A 15510-nucleotide genomic window follows, 5' to 3' on the forward strand; every position below is an offset into this window, starting at 1 on the left:
CTTTGTTAAAGTCTCCTGCTACAATGAGGGCTGCGCCCGGGTCCTTGTTACAATAACTTTAGCTATTCTAACTACTGCTAGCTTGAAGGCCTGCGGTACTTAGCCGATTAATAGAGGTAGGTTGATCATATTTAAGATTGAAGCATTAATTAATGGTAGGACTGATAAAGGTAGGGGTCTAACAGACATGTTGATGGTTTGGAGGAAGGAATTACTGAAGTTAGATCAGAAGTGTCAGGGTTAGTGCTGTGGCAGGCAGGACGAGGACCCAATTGCTGGACTCAGAACACAAGAGGGGTAAACTAAGAGAGGAAACAAAAACCTAACACAGTAAACTAGAACCTGGGAAACTAGAAATGAGGAGACAAATGAACATTAAGACAAAGGAGACTAGATGTGAAACGTAGAATACAGAGGAAGAACAGTAACCTAGGGATTAGAAACTATTAAAGCACAAGCAGAACCATGAACAACAATAAATCAAAGAATATTAATTAAACCTGAAACAGTGTGTGACAAAAAGATCAACTGGAGAAAAAAAAATCTAAATAAATATCAATGGCATTGAAAGCAGCTGTACATTATGTTGTGTCTGTGAGATTGTTATGAGTTTTCTCTAATGCTTAAAATTTTATTTGTGAAGCCATTTCTAGTTAATGTTAAAAGAATGGTTCTCTCAATAGTGTTCTGACTTTTTGTCAGCCTGGCTAGAGTGCTATTGGCCATTTATTTTACATGAATTTCTTTCTTCCTAATTATGTCCCTTCATCTATTTTCTTACCATATTAATTTTACCTTCCTCTGTCTTTTCCTCACTCTTTTATTGGGACTGCTGTTCCTCATCCAGCACTTCTTCATAGCTAATGTTAGCAACAGCTGCCTCTTGTGATGGCAAGGGCTTTATATTAGTTGTTGTTGCTGCTACTGTTGACTATGCAGCTGCTAAAGTTACATGTTTCTGCATCTGTTTCTAGTTTCTTTCTTTCTCTCAGCTTTTCAGCTTTTCAACCACTTCAACACTACAGTCTGTTGTACAAAGTACACAAGTACACCGGGAAGTTAGGTAAGGAGCCAGTTGTGGTAAGAGATTCGATTGGGCAAACCATTGTCAGTATTAAGAATGAAGCCTGTACCCTGTGTAATTATATATTTGGCCAGATTTCTAGAAATAGGAGCTGCTCCATCAAAGTTGGAATGTTTCTGCTTAATTAGACCCAGTTTTCACTAGAAAGTTTCTGAATTAAAAAGCTCACATTTTTTTTCAGTCCTGGTGTGCTGACTGTAAGCTCGTCTGGAATCTGGTGCAACTAGGTTCCAGAAGTGTGACTAGCTGGCTGCATGGATGAATTCATGACTCATGAGGATAATTCACAGTAAATAAAATGTTTTCACAGAGACCATGCCTACCACACAGTTATTGCCAAATCTGTAGTCAGCTACTCTGACATCATGTTTGCATAATCAGCACTGCAGGATAACTATATTTGTTCACCCACACTGTGAGCGCCTGCTCCTTGTTTTAACAGAGCTAGCACTCTTTCATGCTGCAACAGTGGTCATGTTAAAGCTTACAAGGAGTGTCTCAAAGTCAAACAAGTTCATTCTTTCACTTCTTTTGAACACTGGAACTCAGAACTCATTGTAACCATTTAAAATTATAAAACAACTTTTGGATAGAGGGAGAGCAGGTCATCTAACAATTGAAAGGTTGGTAGTTTGATCTCCAGCTAGGGCAACTACTGAACTCTGAGTGTGCGTGAATGTAAGATACCTTGCTTAGACACTTACTATACAAGTACCAGTCCAGCCAAAAAAATAGTTTCTATACAGATTCATAGTCAAAGGAGCTTGCAAAGAAAAGCGTCTGGACTTCTTTAAGTTGCTTGAAGACGTTTCACCTCTCATCCGAGAAGCTTCTTCAGTTCTAAGGTCAAATGGTGGGGAGTCCCAGATTTAAACCTAGTGGGAGTATCCCTCCACAGAGGGACAAAAGGATCCCCTGATGATCCTCTAATCCCCTGAGCCAAGGTGTGAAACTGGGTGTGGGTCCCAATCAGGGTTTTGGGTGTGCTCATTGTGAAACCTGGCCCCACCTTATCATGCGAATTCCTGAGGGCAGAAATGAATATACAGATTCATAAAAAGATCTAAAAACAAAAGATCAACAATACAGACGTGAAGAGGAAAAGAAGACGCTCTTTGTTTTTGTGGTCCAACCGGTTCATGTCTGAGGACATATTCATTCCAGACACACACATGCTCACACACACATCTCTGTACATTTCCTGGTGGAACAGTTAGACGTGGTTACAATGCTTTGTCTCAGCGTTACGTTTCAAACGTTGGTGCTGCGATAACAATCAGCTCAGAGTAATTTAATGCTGATCAGACAAAAGCACGAGGAGTTGAAGTTGAGAAAACATGAACAAACATTCTGCAAGGAGAAACGAGTTAAAGGCTTCATTAACTGGAGTTCAGTTTAATGATGAACAAAGTCATGCTGGTGCGAGACTCCAAGGGTCATTAAAAGGAAAACACACAGGAAGCAGAAGCTCTGAGACCACCACTTTGGTTTCATTATGAACAATAAGTGAATGCTGTTCTGTTCTAACCCTGCATCTCTTTGCTTTTCGTGCTGATTCACCACAGGGTCTAGAATAATTTGGATTTAATTCTGTGCTCTGAATGTAAACAGGGCACTTTTAAAGAAGCTCAAAGTGAGTCTGTGCAGATGCCCAGGTGATCGGAGGAGGGAGCAGAGGAGGAGGAGGAGGAAGAGGAGGAGTATAAAAAGCTGCTGCTCTCTTTCAGTCGAGTTTAAATACACTTAAGTTTCACCTGATCAGAGCTTCCATCAACCTGCGGATTACCGACATGCTGCAGCGGTGAGTTCATTCTTTAGCTACAAATGAGCAGTATGCTGGGTCAAGACTGTCTTCAAACTTTGAACCACTTTAAATGGTTTCACAAAGCTCAAGAGGCACTCCTGCTCTCTGCCTGGAAAAAATCATGAAGCTGATGACTCAGAGTTTTTCAAGAGCTCCTTTTCAACCTTTGATCTGATTCACATTGTACAGTAACAAAGAGAGGTGAAATAATTTCAAAGTAAACTACAGCGTGAAGTCTGGCTCTGTGTGGTGCTGCTGTCTGAGTTCAGGCCGTGTTCAGTTGTTTGCTGGCTGAATAAATCCTGTTTCCTCTCACCGACAGTAACACACTGATCCTTAAAGGTTCTCCGCGCTGGCTCGCTATATGTTGGTAAAGAATAGATGCTTTGTGTGTTTCTGAGGAGGAGACACAAAGGAGCCCAGTCATTTAACCTGAGATTGATCACCTGGCATTCATCACTTCATGTTCTTTAGTTTCTTTCCTGCAGTTGTGTTGAGAGAGAAGTCCTAAAATCATGGCTTTTGATTAGATTTCCTGATAAATCTGTCCCTATTCTGGGTTCAGATTTACGTTTAGCTTTAAATTTCCATTTAGACTATTAGCAAAAACATCGAAAACATGTCAAAACCACAGCAACCGATTCATCGAAAAGCTTTTGTTCTTCATGTTTTTACCAAGCTAGTCAAATTATGCAAACAGGCTGCAGTCAAATCACACTTTGCAACACTTTGGATTGAAAATTTTGTGTGTGTGTGTGTGTGTGTGTTTTGCAGGTCAACTGTGTTGCTGCTCTTTGCGCTTGTTGCTGTTTCACTTGCAGCTCCAGTCCAGAGTAAGCCATGACATCATTATCATCATATCATTGATCAATCACGTTTATCAGTCTGTATTTTCATATGAAATTATAATTATTTAACAATTCAAGTGTTTTTACAGATTTATTTTACAGATTGTATTAACTGTAGTGACCTAATTAAGGGTCATTAGTATTAAAAGCCCGTAGTCATCAGTTGTGATTTTACATGTGGCATGTTTGATATGAAACATGTGGTCAGTGTGTCTGATGTCATCATTTCTTTTCCTTCCAGAGAGAAACTCAGAAGATGGTAAATATAAGGTCGCTTGCATTAGTTAAAGATTTGACCTTTGATCCTGCCGTTTCAAAAACAATTCAATTTAAATCAGTGTTCAGTCTGTGTCCGAGGTGGTGAGTGGTGGCTGGAGTACCACCTACAGACCTCAGAGGTCGATATATGAAAGTGGGTTTTTTTTTTCTGTTCCAGAGAGAATTCTGCCTCTGTTGGAGCACCTGAATGGTAGTGTGCGCACACACACACACACACACACACACACACACACACACACACACACACACACACACACACACACACACAACTCTGACGAGCGACAACACACACACACACACACACAACAAACACACACACACACACACACACACCACAACACACACACACACACAGACAGACACACGCACACACAGTATTTTCATTCTGTTGATTTTGTTTTTAGGTGGCAGGACAAGTGAACCTGTCACAACAGAGCCAGGTAACAATACAACACACACTTTACATTGTTTACACTTCACAATACAGAAACAATAACCCCCCCCCCCCCCCACACACACCCACACACACACACACACACCATATACACACACACACACACACACACACATACATAATTCTTTTTCTGTTTCCTCAGATGTTCATGAAAGTGAAGAGCAAACTGAAGGTAACTTTTCTATTCATCTTTCTGCTTAGCTGTTTGCTTACCTGTCCGTGTGCTCACCTGTCCTTCGCTTCCTCTCTCTCTCACTGTGCTTCAGCTCCTTCAGTTGATGCCACTGGGTCACCAGGTCAGTGGAGGAGGGAGTGTAATTTTTTTTTCATTCTTAATTTAAAATAAATCTTATCCAGATTACAGCTGCGATTCAGTTCATCATTGCATCGCTTAATCCAAACTCTACCATGTTTTTTCTGTAAATTAATTCAGATGTCAGCGATGAAGGTGTTGCCATGACTGACAGCGATGAAGGTGAGATGAAGGTTTTAGGAGCAGGTCTACTGTTTTATGTCCAGACAAAGAAGGAGGAATGAGAATCTGCACATCTGGTCAGACACAAACGCAGCTGACTGATCCTCTGCCTCAGCGTAGAGCTGTGACAGAGGCTTTATATGCCCAATCCTGCACATCACAGTGTGCAAAAGTATTCGGCCCCCTTGAACTTTCCCACATTTTGTCACATTACAGCCACAAACATGAATCAATTTTATTGGAATTCCACGTGAAAGACCAACACAAAGTGGTGCTACACGTGAGAAGTGGAACGAAAATCATACATGATTCCAAACATTTTTTACAAATAAATAACTGCAAAGTGGGGTGTGCGTAATTATTCAGCCCCCTGAGTCAATACTTTGTAGAACCACCTTTTGCTGCAATTACAGCTGCCAGTCTTTTAGGGTATGTCTCTACCAGCTTTGCACATCTAGAGACTGAAATCTTTGCCCATTCTTCTTTGCAAAACAGCTCCAGCTCAGTCAGATTAGATGGACAGCGTTTGTGAACAGCAGTTTTCAGATCTTGCCACAGATTCTCGATTGGATTTAGATCTGGACTTTGACTGGGCCATTCTAACACATGGATATGTTTTGTTTTAAACCATTCCATTGTTGCCCTGGCTTTATGTTTAGGGTCGTTGTCCTGCTGGAAGGTGAACCTCCGCCCCAGTCTCAAGTCTTTTGCAGACTCCAAGAGGTTTTCTTCCAAGATTGCCCTGTATTTGGCTCCATCCATCTTCCCATCAACTCTGACCAGCTTCCCTGTCCCTGCTGAAGAGAAGCACCCCCAGAGCATGATGCTGCCACCACCATATTTGACAGTGGGGATGGTGTGTTCAGAGTGATGTGCAGTGTTAGTTTTCCGCCACACATAGCGTTTTGCATTTTGGCCAAAAAGTTCCATTTTGGTCTCATCTGACCAGAGCACCTTCTTCCACATGTTTGCTGTGTCCCCCACATGGCTTGTGGCAAACTGCAAACGGGACTTCTTATGGTTTTCTGTTAACAATGGCTTTCTTCTTGCCACTCTTCCATAAAGGCCAACTTTGTGCAGTGCACGACTAATAGTTGTCCTATGGACAGATTCCCCCACCTGAGCTGTAGATCTCTGCAGCTCGTCCAGAGTCACCATGGGCCTCTTGGCTGCATTTCTGATCAGCGCTCTCCTTGTTCGGCCTGTGAGTTTAGGTGGACGGCCTTGTCTTGGTAGGTTTACAGTTGTGCCATACTCCTTCCATTTCTGAATGATGGCTTGAACAGTGCTCCGTGGGATGTTCAAGGCTTGGGAAATCTTTTTGTAGCCTAAGCCTGCTTTAAATTTCTCAATAACTTTATCCCTGACCTGTCTGGTGTGTTCTTTGGACTTCATGGTGTTTGCTCCCAATATTGGGTGGCTGTAGCTCAGTTGGTAGAGCAGGTCATCTACTGATTGGAAGGTTGGTGGTTCGATTCCTGGCTTCACCTAGTCTGCATGCCAAATATCCTTGGGCAAGATATTAACCCCAAATTGTTCTCCGATGTATCCATCGGAGTGTGAATGTTACTTAGAAAGCACTTAGAACAATATGCTTGTGTGAATGCACAAGTTGTGTAAAGTGCTTTGAGTGCTCAGAAGAGTAGAAAAGCGCTATATAAGAACAAGTCCATTTACCAATATTCTCTTAGACAACCTCTGAGGCCGTCACAGAGCAGCTGTATTTGTACTGACATTAGATTACACACAGGTGCACTCTATTTAGTCATTAGCACTCATCAGGCAATGTCTATGGGCAACTGACTGCACTCAGACCAAAGGGGGGTGTACACCACTTTGTATTGGTCTTTCACGTGAATTCCAATAAAATTGATCCATGTTTGTGGCTGTAATGTGACAAAATGTGGGAAAGTTCAAGGGGGCCGAATACTTTTGCAAGCCACTGTAAGATGCCAGCAGGCAGTGCATAAATAGAGCGCAGAGGAAGCAGAAGCAGGAAGCAGATGAAGATGGCAATAATCAGATGTAGCTATATGAAATAAAAGCAACATCAGGAAGAAGGAACACAAAAAGTTGGGCTGAACTCTAGAAGATGTGAAGGGTGAAGGTAACTGTGGTCTCAGTGGTAATCAGAGCACTCTGTACAGTGACATCAAAGCTAGGCAAGTGGATCCAGCAGATCCCAGGAACAACATCTGAGATCTCTGTCCAGAAGAGTGCAAACCTAGGTACAGCAACGATACTGTGCAGGACCCTCAAGCTCCAAGGCCTCTGGTAGAGGACTCAAGCTTGAAAGGCTAGACCTCCTGCTGGGATGAAAGGGTTTGTTTTTTTTACCTGAGATTTTTTTTTTTTAACTCATTAATTACTGTGTGTGTGTTCACCTATCTGTCTATGGGACTGCTGTAGCAGGAGGTAGAGCAGATCATCTACTAATGGGAAGGTCAGTGGCTTGGTCCCTGGCTGCTCCAGTCTCTATGCCAAATATCCTTGGCCAAGATACTAATCCCAAGTTGCTCTCCATTCGCATTATGAATGTGTGTGAATGTTCAATACAAAGCACTTAAGGATGAGCATGTTTATGTGAATATGTGAATGTTTTAAGGGGATCCAGGAGAGTAGAAAGGCTCTATACAAGAATCAGTCCATTTAACATTCTGTGTGTTTCAGCTCCTTCAGTTGATGCCACTGAGCCACCAGGTCAGTGAGTGTAATAAAGCTGATTTTAACTTAAAATCCACTTTGAAGTCTGAATTAATCAAATAATTACCCAGATTTTGTTCTCACTCTGTTTCTTTCATGTAAGGTGGTTCAGACATCAGCGATGAAGCTGATGTTACAGCTGACAGCAATGAAGGTGAGAGGAGACAGTCTGCTGTTTCATGCTGAGACACAAAGGATGAAACACACACAAAGCATCACTCAAGTTTTATTTATATCTTGCTCAGGTGACGTTAAAGATTCTCCTGAAGAAACTGAAGGTAATGTTTTCACCTCTCTGTCCAGCTGACTACAACCCAGTAAAGCATGGAAATCTCTTCATATTTGTTGGTGGGTTTGGCTTAAGCATGCAGGAAGGAGCTAGTTTTGAAATGTTGCTTAAAATGTCACAAAGCACAAAGAATCTACTTTGTACACGTCTTTACACATGTTTATCTCCATAGATGCTGCAGAACAGTCAAATGGTAAATATTTTCTTGTCTTTAGTTTTCTTAAACTTTCTTAAACTTGATGGACTGAGACTGAGAGCAAGCAAGCTGAGAGATGAAGGAAGTAAAATTCTTCTAAAAACATACAAGGAAAAACATTTTTACCTTTGTTTCTGATCCTTCAGAGGAGACTGATACACAAGGTTAGGGCGTGGTTTGGTTTTTAAAAATAGCACACTGGAGGAATGAGGAACAAATAGAAAATCAATGTGATAGACACCAAAGCGTTAAAGGGATGATAACAGTCAGCAATAAAGACTGTTCCTCCTAAAAGCAGGACATGCTTCACACGTCTCTGTTTAACCTCCTTTGACTCTTTGTGTTGTTTAATTTCAAACTGTTCCGGAGTAACTACTGTATTGTAATTGCATATGCTACTATTTTTAACTTGTGTAAGATATTTTAACAGAAAAGTAGTTTATCATCATAAGAAAAGCTACTCCAAACTACTCCTGTATTCATTAATTTGGCTGTGAAAGCGCTTAGACATAGAAACGAGAGTTTGTAAGAATGGATGTGAATGGGTGAATAAGTTGTGTTGAGTGTTGGGAAAGTTACTTTTCAAATGTATTCCACTACAGATTACAGAATACATGGCCCAAAATGTAGTTTGTGACATATTCCATTAAGTTACTCAATATCCGTAAAGTATTCTCAACATTATGGATTACTTGATATGTTGTCATGCTTTTTACAACTACATGAATGTACTATTGCTGTGTGATTTATTACTATTACTAAAGGCTACTTGCCACCCAGCTAACATTGTTAGCTGCCATTAGCTGAGGTCAATTCATAGACTGCAAACTGTTAGACTTGATGGATAGCATTAACAGCCTGCTAACTGGAAGTAATCATGTGCAGTTCTGAAAGCAATATCAACTAGATTTTTAAATCCTAATATAAGATGAGTAACAGTAGGGTGGACATTAGGCAAGGCTGCACTTTTTGCAGTGATCTCATATAGAAAAAGAAAATTCTGTATCAGTAATATGTTTTCTTTCTGTCTGCTTTCAGAGCTGCACATGATTATTTGCAGCTAGCAGGTTGTAATGCAGCCTTCAGTAATAGTAATAAATCACACAGCAATAGTACATCAAATATACTACAAGGTAGTTGCAGTATGCTAACATCAGTTTTTAAAAAAGAACTTACTTCCAGATGTTTCTTTAGGTTGAAGTCTTTTGACGCTGAGAGCAGTTTGGTTGTTGGCAAACAGTTTCCCATATGGAAAAGAAATAGTAAAAACTTATATTCTTCAAGGGGTCTTATATCTGTTTTCACTCTTGTATGCTTTTCATACAAGTTTCACACAAGACAGATACAAACTTTATAAGATTTATATACATCTTTTCCATATGGGTTGCATTGAACGCTCAGATTTCACCCATTCCTTTCTTCTTTAAACGTGAAGTGGTGTCGGAATTTCCAAGTAAGAAATGCATTCCTGCCCGTGCACTGCTGGTTCGGTTGTGCTGGCTCCAGGTCCACTGTGTAACTGACACCACCAACATTAACAGGACACGTACATTAGAGCTTCTTATTGCATGTTTTGTTTGGGTTTAGGACAATGCGTGGAATTACCAAAATTAGAGAGGGGATAGCCTAACATATGAAACAGGTAATGACTGCCGTGTAATCCATTTATTTCAACAAAGTAACTGTGTTCTAATTATCACCTATTTAAGCAGTAACTGTAACGGAAAACAGTTACTCATATTTTGTATTTAAAAACCTAAAGCTGGTACATGGATTCCGTTACTCCCCAACAATATGCGTTGACTAAAGCACTTTGAGTGTTCCAGTAGAGTAGAAAAGTGCTGTATAAGAACCACACCTTTTCCCATTTAACAAACTTGAGTAGTGTAGTGCATCTGTAGCTGTTGGAAAGTTGTTAACAAGTAAAATTCTGAAGGGGTCCTGGTCTGTGCCGACTATGTCATTGATATGTCAGCCACAGAAATGTGCATGTCAAGGTTCACTTTACTTCTAAGCCAAATGCCAGTCTCGTCAATTTTAGGAAGTCAGCAATAAAAAGCTCATTTATTAATTTATTAATATGATGATTATTAATATGAGTATATCTGAGCAATTAACAACTCAGAGCTGGCACACATTACCTGGTGGGATGATCATCAGGTCTGTCAATCATTAAGAAATGAGGGAGTGCAGCGTGAAGCAAAACCAGTTCAGCATGTGTCCTCCTTCCAACCTTTGGGTGACGTCCTCAGGAAGTGTGTTAAATGATGAGGAGTGTTACAGCTCTTATTGAAGCAGAATCCATGATTCATAACAAAGTTTTTTTTACTTTCTGTGTAAGCACAGTTGTAGGACAATGAGCTTATTCCTCATGTTCATCACAGACATAATTATTATCTGCAATCCACAGAGACTGCAGAGTCTGTGCCCGAAAACAGCGCCGACACCAGCACGGAGTCTGAGCCAACACCTAATGGTGACAAAGAAGATGAGGGGGAGGCATTGAGTGATGAAGAGCAGGAAGTGAAGGAGAAGGGAGATGAAACGAGTGAAAAAGATACCAGTGAGGAGGAGGAGGGGGGGGAGGTGGTGCCTATCATAGAAGAGGACAGCAAAGAGGAAACTCCAGCTGAAGAAGACAGCCACATGAATAACAGTGAGATTGAAGACATGGTGGAGATAGAGGAGAAAGAGGCTGAGGAGGAAGAAACAGAAGAGGAGAATGAGGAGGAGTTCAAAGAAGTGGAGGAGGAGAAGGAGGAAAAAGAGAACGATAATCAGGATGAGCTAGGGGAGGATAAGCAGGATGAGCTAGAGGAGGAGAAAGAGGAGGAGGATGAGCTAGAGGAGGATAAGGAGGAGGACGAGCCAGAGGAGGAGGAGCTAGAGAAGGAAAATGAAGAGAAAGAGCTAGATGGGGATAAAGAGGAGGATGAGGCAGAAGAGGAGAAGGAAGAGTTAGATAATGAAAAGGAAGAGAAAGAGGAAGATATGGATGAGAAGGAGGAGCAGCGGGAGGAACTGGAGGAAGGAAATGAGGAGGAGCAAGAGATAAAGGAGGAGGAAGAGGAGGAGGAGGATTTCAAGGATGAATCTGAAAATGCAGATACTGAAGAACCTGATGAAATTGATGATGGTCTGGACTCCACTGAAGGTAAAAAATGATGAACTGGTGTGATTTATGTCACAAATTCATGTGGTCCCAAACAACAATCAGAAAATCCCGAGTGAAAAATCAGAGGCTGACAACGAAAACACTCTTGAAGAGTTCAAAGACCAACTTAAAGAATCTGAAGTCATTAATAGACAAAGATTTAAGATGCTAATGAAGGAAAACATTCACACAGATATTAGATGAGTTTCATTTGAACATCTCAACTGGGATTAGAGGAAGCAGACAATAAGACTAAAAGTTCAGATGAAGGGAGCCACAGGTTCTTAATTCTTATTCTTGTTACAGCAACACCTGCTGGTGAACTGGACCAATCAGATGATGCCACCCCCGTCACCAAACAGGGTAAATTTCATATCACATCCGCAGCCAATCACATTTCAGACAGAGTCAAATCTACTTCTTCTCTGAGAAGCACAAAGCGGAAACATGAAGTGTTTTACATCTTGTTGAAGTAAAAATGAACATCTGTGTTTTCTTGTAGCTACCAGTTAGATGCTTCGCCTCTGAGCTGTGGGAGCTCAGCAACTGCAGGTACCATACCATATTGTTTTCACTGATGGAGACAAACCTCTCCATAATCACAGTTTATAGGAAAACACAGTCTTAGTTTTCATCAGTATCCTTTTCCTATATAACATAGGAGTAGATCCTGAAAATGTTCATGCTAAAGGAACCATACATTAACAAACCAGATGGTGACATATCTTGAGAAAAATAAGTGCATTTTCAACAATAATGTGTCATTTCTTTCATGTAGTCAATCTAACGTTATTAAATGCTCATTAGAATCTAAGTGCTAGAGTACGTCTTATACTAGTTATACTAGTACTAAATTTAACTTCCTTTGACTCCAAAAATAATGTGTACAGATTAGAAAAAAACTTTACTTTTCTACTGACATCATTTGGAGACCTCTGACTCGTTTTTCACCAATTCAAGGAACATTTTTTTAATTTTGTTTTCACAAAAGTGTGACTGTTTGCAGCTTCTATAGATGTGATGTTTGCTTTCAGAGTGTTGATGGAGAGGACTATAGAGAAGGTTGGTGTTCGCTGTGTCTTTGTGGATCACCAGCTGCTGAGAGTAGCTATGGTACTGCATGAGGAAGTATGTGTAGGGAAGGATGGTGGTGCAGGACATTTATGAGGACAGAGGGTGACAGGTGAGTTCAAGGTAGGGGTGGGATTACATCAGGTCTGCTCTGAGCCCTTCTTGTTTACTGTGGGGATGGACAGGCTAAGGGATGAGAGCATGGACCTCCCAATGCAATCCTCTACCTGCTCCATTGAGCCTCTTCTCTCCAGGTATGCCTCTGGAGAGAGAAGGAAAGTGAGTAAAAGCAAGGCAAGAATACATGTGAATGAGAGGGAGACATGTAAGGAATACAGACAGTGAAGGCAGATGAGTTTAAATACCTGGGCTTAGTGGTCCAAAGAAAGGTGAAGAAGAGAGTGCAGATAGGGTCGAGACAAGCATCAGGGGCGATTTGTGACAGAGCATAGCAGCAGCAATGAAAGGGAAGGTTTCGAAGATAGTAGTGAGACCTGCTGTGATGGATGGTTTGGAGTTAAAGATATTAGGATGAGCAGGATGGACTAGAAATCAATGAGAGAGTGGATATATCGGATAAAGGATGATGAAGTTGAAGCTATAGGAAGAAAAGAGGAAGACCTCAGAGGAGGTTTGTGGGTGTAGTAAATTGGGGCATGCAGAGGGCTGATGTGACAGAGGAGGATACAGGGATAGGAGGAGAATGAGCACCTGATAGAGAAGGAAAAAGGGAGTGGAGTGGCTGCAGGCCATATGTAATAATTATTACTGTGAAGAGTCCATCCCAGATAGACTTGAATCAGTCACTGAGCAGTGAAGCAGTATGAAGTGAACCGAGGTTTTCTGTGCTGTTTCCTGACAGAGCCAAGCCCACAGCCTCCACAGTGGAATCCAGCTGCCATGACTTCAACAACCTAAACTGCATGAATCTCAACGTTCAGCCAACTGTTGTTTCCTCTCCCCATTTTCTAGCAGTGTCTGTTTTAACCTCTGGCTTCTTTGGTTTTCTCAGATTAAAAAAAAGAAATGTCTTTCACCTGCTGACTGTCTTCTTTTCTGCCATGTGTCTCTCTTTCCAGCTTCTTGTCTGCAGAAATATTAAATCAGCTGCTGAGCTCAGATCTGTTTTGTGTGTCTGATTTCACACATTAACATGTACATAAGTCCCTCTTTAATTTACAGAGAATGTTTTTAAGGACGTGAAAAACCAGTCAGTGGTGTATACAGAGGAACTGCTAATAAAGTTTGAATTGTCGAAACCTCATCGACTCTTTCTTCCAACAGTCAGCATGCTTCCCTGAACCAGTAATGACGTGATTTCAGTCACACATTTTTATCATAAAATGTGACGTTATTGTTCAGAAGCTGGAGCAGAACTGAGATCGGGAAGGACCAACAAGTGTATGCTTTATTCATTATTTAGAAAAATAACTGATGACTGGTGGCTCATGTGGTAGAGCAGGGTGGCCACCGGTGAGAAGGTTGGAGGATCGATCCCTGTCTCCTCTAGCTGTAAGCCACGGGAACCATCAGTAAGGTCTTAGCTTAACTGTTGTTAAATCTTCTGCACAGAAACAGTTTGACATCACCTTTACTGACTTGTAAGGAATTTCCTGTGGCTGGGAATGAGCAGTCAGACCGGAGTTAGCTGCATGGCCACATTCCTCAGGCTGCTCTCTGCAGCACCTCAACACTATTCACACCCTCTACCATACCTTTATATGCTGCTGTTATAGCCCTAAAGTATAATGACTGGTGATTTGTGGCACAAAGTGCTACAAATAAATAAAGCAGACTAAACATGCTGCTGAGGTGGTTGCTGCACATTAGAGCTGTGAGACAATTAAGCTTCCTGTGCCGCAGCCCAACCCATAGCTTGCTCCTGAAAGTCTCGGCTCTTTTCCTCTCAGGTGCAGACTCACAGCTGTTTATTGTTTGAGAATAAAGATTAAATCTTAAAATAGAATTCAAACTTAGTACAGATTTCATATGAGGTCAGCGGGTGCAGTGTAGATGTCCTGTTTAAGTATCAGCTGTTAATGCTTATTTCTATAAGCATTAACAGCTGATACTAAAACAGGACATATAAAACTGTTGTAAAATTGTTTGCTGCCAGTAGAAAAAATATAATCAAAGAACAAATTTGTATTGATCTCTAATTTGACAGCCCCATCCCTTCTTGTAAACATAAAGGTTAAATCCTGGGTTAACTTGATGAGTTGATAACCAGCTTCATGTGACCGTTCATCCCAACCGCTGATGTTAGGCTAAATCTAGAAAACAGAAAGAGACTTTGGCTATGTGGGACCTCGTAGTATGCGAGCTTGCTCACTTCCATCTGTTTCACCTTGTATCATGTTTTGGTTTCACCTGTTTCTGAAGCTGTATTTTGTCTGTCTCACCTGGTAGTCTCTGTTTATTTATTTCCTATTTGCAGCAGTGAGGCCTGTGGATACTGACATTTTAAGACAGCCTGGCGAGGTGTGTGGGAGATGGAAAAGTCAGGCTTCCGAGGGCCACGGTTACTGGTGTGGAACACTGATTCCTGAGATGAAGTTTCTTTGTGATGATGAATGAAAGGTGACCTGCAGGTCCTAAGAGGAGTCGCACATACCAAAGAAGAAGAGAGGGGTAGGGGGGCATTTCCTGCCAGATAAAGGGTGTCTGTTTCAACCTGTGATTGGTTAATGGGGTCAGGACAGAGGCCAACAGCAGGGGGCAACTCAATAGATCCTGCCACACCTGTGTGTGTGTGTGTGTGTGTGTGTGTGTGTGTGTGTGTGTGTGTGTGTGTGTGTGTGTGTGTGTGTAGGTTTTGAGTGTTCACACTGATGATGAGTATGTGTGATGAAGATCAGTTTGACCCGCATGGTGGAGTGCATCGTTGTTGGTCACAGATGGAAACTTTGGCTGTGGAGTTTCTGCGGTCTCACCGGCTTCCTGTTGCTCGATGGTCCCACAGCTCTTAGTTTCAGTCAGACATCAGGATCAAAGGTGCAGGTGAGCTCCAGTCATTCAGAACCAAGCTGGACCTAGACTATAGCTTAAAGTGCCCCTAATTCCTCTTCTGGACCTGATCCCAGAGTCCAGCCCAGCTCCAAGTTGGTTCTAGTTTCAGGATGTCCTACAGCAGATGGATTTAAAGTCTTGTTC

The 15510-nt window shown here is 41.5% G+C and overlaps 1 protein-coding gene across 4 annotated transcripts; it reads left to right on the top strand.

Moving 5' to 3' along the window:
- The first annotated feature begins 2742 nt into the window (after window positions 1-2742).
- Window positions 2743-13616, top strand: LOC102309609 (cilia- and flagella-associated protein 251). 4 transcript variants are annotated; one of them, XR_006053089.1, is made up of 17 exons: window positions 2743-2885; window positions 3663-3721; window positions 3978-3995; window positions 4173-4205; window positions 4420-4455; window positions 4612-4641; window positions 4736-4765; window positions 4903-4944; window positions 7615-7644; window positions 7751-7801; window positions 7893-7925; window positions 8109-8129; window positions 10543-11286; window positions 11593-11649; window positions 11789-11838; window positions 12321-12348; window positions 13220-13616. XR_006053089.1 is itself a non-coding variant. In XM_042214853.1 (16 exons), the coding sequence occupies exons 1-15, from the start codon at window positions 2875-2877 to the stop codon at window positions 11797-11799; spliced, it is 1206 nt and encodes a 401-aa protein (XP_042070787.1). In that variant the 5' UTR covers window positions 2743-2874; the 3' UTR covers window positions 11800-11838; window positions 13220-13616. The 4 variants fall into 4 exon arrangements, 3 of the variants coding, with proteins under 3 accessions (XP_042070787.1, XP_042070788.1, XP_042070789.1); XM_042214853.1 differs by lacking the exon at window positions 12321-12348; XM_042214854.1 differs by lacking the exons at window positions 8109-8129; window positions 12321-12348.
- Window positions 13617-15510: the final 1894 nt, after the last annotated feature.

This window comes from Haplochromis burtoni, unplaced genomic scaffold (genome assembly GCF_018398535.1).
Source record: "Haplochromis burtoni strain Fernald_Lab_line unplaced genomic scaffold, NCSU_Asbu1 Contig_620, whole genome shotgun sequence".
Lineage (NCBI taxonomy): Eukaryota > Metazoa > Chordata > Actinopteri > Cichliformes > Cichlidae > Haplochromis > Haplochromis burtoni.